This window comes from Polypterus senegalus, chromosome 6 (assembly GCF_016835505.1).
Source record: "Polypterus senegalus isolate Bchr_013 chromosome 6, ASM1683550v1, whole genome shotgun sequence".
NCBI classification, from domain to species: Eukaryota; Metazoa; Chordata; class Cladistia; order Polypteriformes; family Polypteridae; genus Polypterus; species Polypterus senegalus.
In genome coordinates, this window is record NC_053159.1 from 59467255 (window position 1) to 59474754 (window position 7500).

Below are 7500 nucleotides of genomic sequence, written 5' to 3' on the forward strand. Positions count from 1 at the left end.
CCTGCCTCAATAAGTGAGCCTCGCTTCGCTCTTACTTTTTTACCGTTCATTTAATCATGGCTAGTCGCGAAAAAATTAGAAAATTGAAGGAGGATTACACTGAGTATGGCTTTACCAAAACAATTATTGATGGCGAATAAAGTATCCATTATTCAAAAGCTTCAATTGGTGATCTGTTTTTCTGCGTTAACCTCATATTTTTCATACTTCTTTTCAAACCAAGGGGGTGCGAGGGTAAAATGAATCGGGAAGCACTGATATACTGTATATATATTGAATATATTGAAATAGGTTTACTGTCAAATAAGGCAAACCGTACGTGGCATGTGTTTCGCCCTAATTCTGGGCTCATCAGGCGTAAACACTAATTGCACCCCCCTCGGGAATCGAACCTCGGACATCAGCGCTAGAGGCAAACGGATTGTGAAAGCCTCTGCCTGGCAACAAATGATGGCTGAAATGTGATTGGTTAAATGCTTTAATATGAAACTCCGCCTCCCACAGTTATCGAGCTGCAGTCTATTACAGTAAATGGACGAAAATACGTTCCAGTTATGACCATTACACGTAGAATTTCGAAATGAAACCTGCCCAGCTTTTCTAAGTAAGCTGTAAGGAACGAGTCTGCCAAATTTCAGCCTTCTACCTACACGGGAAGTTGGAGAATTAGTGATGAGTGAGTGAGTGAGTGAGTCAGTCAGTGATGGCTTTGCCTTTTATTAGTATAGATATATACACACGCAAAAATTTTAATTGACTCTTCCTTGGACCACAAATTCTGAAACTGAGGCTGAATTTGAGTAATATAATATACAGTAACTGTATCTTTCATTTTGACATTAACAGATGTATCATCACTAGAGAGTGCAACAATCCACTTGATGTGATTTTGTTAAACTGTCACAGATTTGTCATCAAGCTTCAAGATCTTCCCAAATAAATGAGTGTGTTGTTATTCTGTTCAGTCTTCATAGTCTGTTTGATACAGGTGTCTCTGAGCCAAAACACTGCTGTAGCAGTGTCATGACTTCCCAAGTATTTGACATGGGTATTATTTCATAGTAAAACAACTAACACTAAGCACCTATTAGTGAAAAGGGTGGTGATATTTATTAGTATGTAGTAAATTGTAATACATATGCTATGTGTGGTTGAAGTATATATTTTTATGTTTAATACCCCACATGTAGCACAATAAGGATTCTACTGTAGATACACAGTCTACAATGACAATACCTTGATTAAATACATAGCATGAAATGGAGAGGCTTACCTCTCCTCTATCCCCCAGCATGGAATCCTTTGGTTTTGGAAGCTGCTGCCCACTAATAATCTTCAAGACTAATTGCTTCTTCATCTGACCAGGGAGAGGATCTTCTGACATAGGGTTAAAGGCACCTAAAGGGAAGAACACAAAAACAAAATGATTTGAAAATCAGATCAAGTTGGGGACATCACTCCACTATAGAACTGCTTTGGCCCAGTGAACTTCATTAGAAGTGTGCGAGACCCAAAAGGGAATATACACACATGTGCATAGTGAAGTTTAAAAACCTGCATCTCTTACCTTCACACATGCATTTAGGTTTCAGGACATATCCACAGTTTCCATTGGAGTTAAATTTGGCTCGGTTCAACTGTAGTACTCGTCCCTCAGACTGGTAGTTAAGTGCCACTAAATGCCACAAATTTACAAAACAGAAAACAATTTCCTTTAAAAGCACAGCACCCTGATAAGCATCCACAGAGAAAAGTTTATATATAAAAAAAAAAAAAAAATCAGATCAAATTCATTATGCAAGTTGTAGGCCTTTAAGCTTCTTTCATTTTGTTTATTTTAATATACATTTGTAATACTTTAAAGAGCTCTTCAAACGGATAGAGTCAGAGTGATTACACAAATGCACATTTGCCAAACAACAATAGAAAAAGTAAATGCATCACTATGCAAAATTTACATAAATAAAACATTTATTTAATCATATGATGTAAATCATTTGATATCAGCAACAAAAAAGTAATGAAAAGCATCATACCAAGATGGCAGCCAGCATTCCAAAAAGGCTGAGGGTTGTAATTGCTGGAGTCCACACGGTACGATGAAGGGTAAATACGTGATAGCTGCCTTTGATTGAAGTGGATGAACTGTGTAGGCTTCTGCTGCATTATTTGGTGTGCCTTTGTCTCGCTGAGAGAGGACACTTGCCAACTACTGAAAACTAAAAAAAAAAATCATCAAATTATATTTTTTAATGTGCAATTTTAGAATATTAAAGTGAATTGGCTTGCTTTAAATTAGTTTCAACCTTGTGTTTCAATATCTTGGACTCCAACTGATTTAGTGTATTTGACAAGATCTGAGAGGGCCCGGGACAGCTTCATGGTTTTCTTCTGACGACTCATCCTGGGAAAAAAAAGTCAGATTTCAAGTTGCAGAAGTGACTTGAGCTCACAGAAAAGGAGAAAAAAATAACCAATTAATTATACTCTAATAAACCTTTCCTCTAACTTGAGTAACATTATTGTAATTTCAGTGAAATATAAAAGTATAGTATCAGAAGAAGATTGTGAAGATCCTGCCAAACAAAGTAGATTGGAGAAGAAATTAAAAGTAAAGCACAAAAATAATCATATACCTAGAAACCACTGGGATTGGTAAGAATTTATGAAATTACATTTCAAACGTGTTAATGGGAAGGAGAAAACGAGTAAAGTAAGAGGAGAATGGTTTATATTGGGTAGATGCCATCAAATCACCAATTTAATGATTATTGCTAAAACAGGAACCATTTCCTATTTATTTATTTACTAGCAAAATACCCGTGCTTCGCAGCAGAGAAGCAGTGTGTTAAAGAAGTAATAAAAAAATAAAGGAAACATTTTCAAAATAACGTAACATGATTGTCAATGCAATTGTTTTGTCACTGTTATGAGTGTTTCTGTCATATATATATATATATATATATATATATATATATATATATATATATATATATATATATATATATATATATATATATATATACATACACACTGTGTGCACAATTATTAGGCAAGTTGTATTTTTGAGGATTAATTTTAATATGGAACAAACACAGTGCTATCAGTCAATCCAAAATGTTAATAAACCTGAAACCTGAATGTTTCACAACGGAAATGTGAGTGTGAACATCATCAGGGAATACATATGTGCACAATTATTAGGCAACTATTAGTGTGCAGATTTATTATGCAACTAAAGGAAAAATGAAAATTTTCCCATCTCACTTGTTTATTTTCATCTGTTATAGTGAGAATAATAAACAAACACCTCAAAATTTACAAATAAACATCTCTTGACATTTCAAAAAAAATAAATCAATCAATCAATGACCAATATAGCCACCCTTCTTTCCAATAACAGTCATAAGCCTTTCCATTCATGGAGTCTGTCAGTTTCTTGATCTGTTGACGATCAGCTTTTTGTGGAGCAGTGACTACAGCCTCCCAGACACTCTTCAGAGAGGTGTATTGTTTTTCTCCCCCTTAAATCTAGCGTTTAAGAAGTGCCCACAAGTTCTCGATAGGGTTTAGGTCAGATGAGGATGGGGGGCCATGTCATTATTCCTTCATCTTTAAGGCCTTTACTGGCTGGCCACGCAGTGGAGAACTTCGATGCAAGTGATGGAGCATTGGCCTGCATAAAATCATGGTCTTCTTCCTGTATCACTGTTTGAAGAAAGTGTCTTCGAAAAACTGGCAGTAGGTTTGGGAGTTGATTTTGAGTTCATCTTCAATGCAAAAGATCCAACTAGCTCATCTTTAAAAATACCAGCTCATACCAGTACCCCACCTCCACGTTGGAGTGGAGCTCTGTGCCCATTACTGATCCACAGGTCCATCCATCTGGTCCATCAAGAGTCACTCTCATCTCATCGGTCCATAAAACCATTGAAAAAAATCTGTCTTCAGATATTTCTTGGCCCAGTTTTGACATTTCAACTTATGTTTCTTGTTCAGTGGTGGTTGGGTTTCAGCCCTCCTTACCTTGGCTATGTCTTTGAGCACTGAACACCTTGTACTTCTGGGCACTCCAGGTAGGTTGCAGCTCTGGAATATGAAAGTACTGGAGGATAATGCGTTCCCGGTAGCTTCACGTTTGATTCTTTTCAAATCTTTGGCAGCTAATTTGCGTCTTTTGTTCTCAACACGTTTCTTGCGACCCTGTTGACTATTTGCAACAAAATGTTTGATGGTTCTGTGATCACACACCAATATCTTAGCAATTCCAAAAGTGCTGCATCCCTCTGAAAACTTTTTACAATTTTTGACTTTTCAGAGTCAGTTAAATCTCTTTTTTGGCCCATTTTGCCCGAGGAAAACTAGCTGCCTAATAATTCTGCACACCTTGATATAGGGTGTTGATCTCCTTAGGCCACACCCTCCCTCATTACACAAATACACAATACCTGACGTGCTAAAATCCAATAAGCTTTCAAGTTAATACAGCTTGGAGTTGGAATATACGCATTAAAAATGATGATATGGTCAAAATACTCACTTGCCTAATAATTGTGCACACAGTGTATACATACACACACACACACATATAAACATATATATACACATATATACATATAAACATATACACACATATATACATATAAACATATACACACACATATATATATATATATATATATATATATATATATATATATATATATATATATACATACACATATATATATACATATCTACATATATACATACACACACATATATATAAACATATATATATACATACATATCTACATATATACATACACACACACACATATATATATACAGTCTTTGGGGTGCGAGCAACTGTTGCTGGGGGTGGCAGAATCCATGAAGGAAGAAAAATGGAAAACATTTTTTGTACAAAATCTTAATTTATTTATCCATTCCTAAATACTTAAATGGGCAGACTATTTCGGATCAGTGCAATTCGCTGCTTGTTAAAACGGATGACTCCCGCTCTTACGTGCAAGTCTGCATGGATATTATGAACTATCGTATCTGTTCAAGTTCTATTTAAATTTTATTTTTTTATTTAGTCGACAGAATGTTATTCTGGAATTAAATCAACTCAAACCTTAAATAACTTATAATATTTTGCTCTCCATAAAAATATATCCTGTCTAAATTATACAAGTTAGAAATAAAGTAAACGTTAAAAGAACAAACATTCAAATTTCTTTACTCTTATGTAATTTTATATAAAAAATAAACTTAAATTTTAAATATCCCAAAAGATTTTGCTCTCCATAAAAATGTATCCTGTCAAAATTATACAAATTCAAATATGAACATGGTGCATAACAAAACCTGGAAATATAAATAAAATTTGTTCTTTTCAGCAATAACAAATCAAGTCATTCAGTTGTCTTTGCTCTTATGTCATTTTATCAGAGCTGGGCGCCTGGCATCTTTTTTTGGCAACAAGTTCATTTATGTTTGGTGTGAGGTTCTGTGTTGTGGAGATTCTCAGGATGGACTGCAGGTGCTCATCAGTGAGGCGACTCCTGTGTGCTGTTTTGTTAGTCTTCATGACTGAGAAGAGCTTCTCACACCGATGCAGTGGTGTGAAAAACTATTTGCCCCCTTCCTGATTTCTTATTCTTTTGCATGTTTGTCACACAAAATGTTTCTGATCATCAAACACATTTAACCATTAGTTAAATATAACACAAGTAAACACAAAATGCAGTTTTTAAATGATGGTTTTTATTATTTAGGGAGAAAAAAAATCCAAACCTACATGGCCCCGTGTGAAAAAGTAATTGCCCCCTTGTTAAAAAATAACCTAACTGTGGTGTATCACACCTGAGTTCAATTTCCGTAGCCAACCCCAGGCCTGATTACTGCCACACCTGTTTCAATCAAGAAATCACTTAAATAGGAGCTGCCTGACACAGAGAAGTAGACCAAAAGCACCTCAAAAGCTAGACATCATGCCAGGATCCAAAGAAATTCAGGAACAAATGAGAACAGAAGTAATTGAGATCGATCAGTCTGGTAAAGGTTATAAAGCCATTTCTAAAGCTTTGGGACTCCAGTGAACCACAGTGAGAGCCATTATCCACAAATGGCAAAAATATGGAACAGTGGTGAACCTTCCCAGGAGTGGCTGGCAGACCAAAATTACCCCAAGAGCGCAGAGACGACTCATCCGAGAGGTCACAAAAGACCCCAGGACAACATCTAAAGAACTGCAGGCCTCACTTGCCTCAATTAAGGTCAGTGGTCACGACTCCACCATAAGAAAGAGACTGGGCAAAAACGGCCTGCATGGCAGATTTCCAAGACGCAAACCACTGTTAAGCAAACAGAACGTTAGGGCTCGTCTCAATGTTGCTAAGAAACATCTCAATGATTGCCAAGACTTTTGGGAAAATACCTTGTGGACTGATGAGACAAAAGTTGAACTTTTTGGAAGGCAAATGTCCCGTTACATCTGGCGTAAAAGGAACACAGCATTTCAGAAAAGAACATCATACCAACAGTAAAATATGGTGGTGGTAGTGTGATGGTCTGGGGTTGTTTTGCTGCTTCAGGACCTGGAAGGCTTGCTGTGATAGATGGAACCATGAATTCTACTGTCTACCAAAAAATCCTGAAGGAGAATGTCCGGCCATCTCTTCGTCAACTCAAGCTGAAGCGATCTTGGGTGCTGCAACAGGACAATGACCCAAAACACACCAGCAAATCCACCTCTGAATGGCTGAAGAAAAACAAAATTAAGACTTTGGAGTGGCCTAGTCAAAGTCCTGACCTGAATCCAATCGAGATGCTATGGCATGACCTTAAAAAGGCGGTTCATGCTAGAAAACCCTCAAATAAAGCTGAATTACAACAATTCTGCAAAGATGAGTGGGCCAAAATTCCTCCAGAACGCTGTAAAAGACTCACTGCAAGTTATCGCAAAAGCTTGATTGCAGTTATTGCTGCTAAGGGTGGCCCAACCAGTTATTAGGTTCAGGGGGCAATTACTTTTTCACACAGGGCCATGTAGGTTTGGATTTTTTTTTTCTCCCTAAATAATAAAAACCATCATTTAAAAACTGCATTTTGTGTTTACTTGTGTTATATTTAACTAATGGTTAAATGTGTTTGATGATCAGAAACAGTTTGTGTGACAAACATGCAAAAGAATAAGAAATCAGGAAGGGGGCAAATAGTTTTTCACACCACTGTATGTGGTACCAAACATGCACAAGATTCGAGCCACATGTAGACGGAGCTGGAGCATTTCTGCGGGAATAGAGTGAATAAACTGTACGGGCCCTGCAGTATCGTACTTTGCCTTCAGTGTGCCATTACAATGCAGCTCAATCACCTCCATCTGAATCTGCACCGGTGCAGTTTCCACATCGACGGCAAATGGGTTGCGAAACAACTCAAAATTCTTTATTTGTTCTTCAAAGTCACCAAAGCGCCGTGCAAACTCAGTGTGCAGTGCGATCAGTTTATCAG

General features: G+C 36.9%; 1 protein-coding gene across 9 annotated transcripts in view; it reads right to left on the reverse strand.

The window, feature by feature from the left end:
- plch2a (phospholipase C, eta 2a) overlaps positions 1 to 7500 on the reverse strand; it is a 537474-nt gene that overhangs the window by 73923 nt on the left and 456051 nt on the right. For all 9 annotated transcript variants that reach the window (XM_039756057.1, XM_039756056.1, XM_039756058.1 and 6 more), the window contains 4 exons: positions 2307 to 2404; positions 2037 to 2219; positions 1568 to 1675; positions 1274 to 1398 (listed from right to left, as the gene is read on the reverse strand). In XM_039756057.1, the coding sequence (XP_039611991.1) occupies positions 1274 to 1398; positions 1568 to 1675; positions 2037 to 2219; positions 2307 to 2404 (514 nt within the window). The remainder of the gene's footprint in view (positions 1 to 1273; positions 1399 to 1567; positions 1676 to 2036; positions 2220 to 2306; positions 2405 to 7500) is intronic.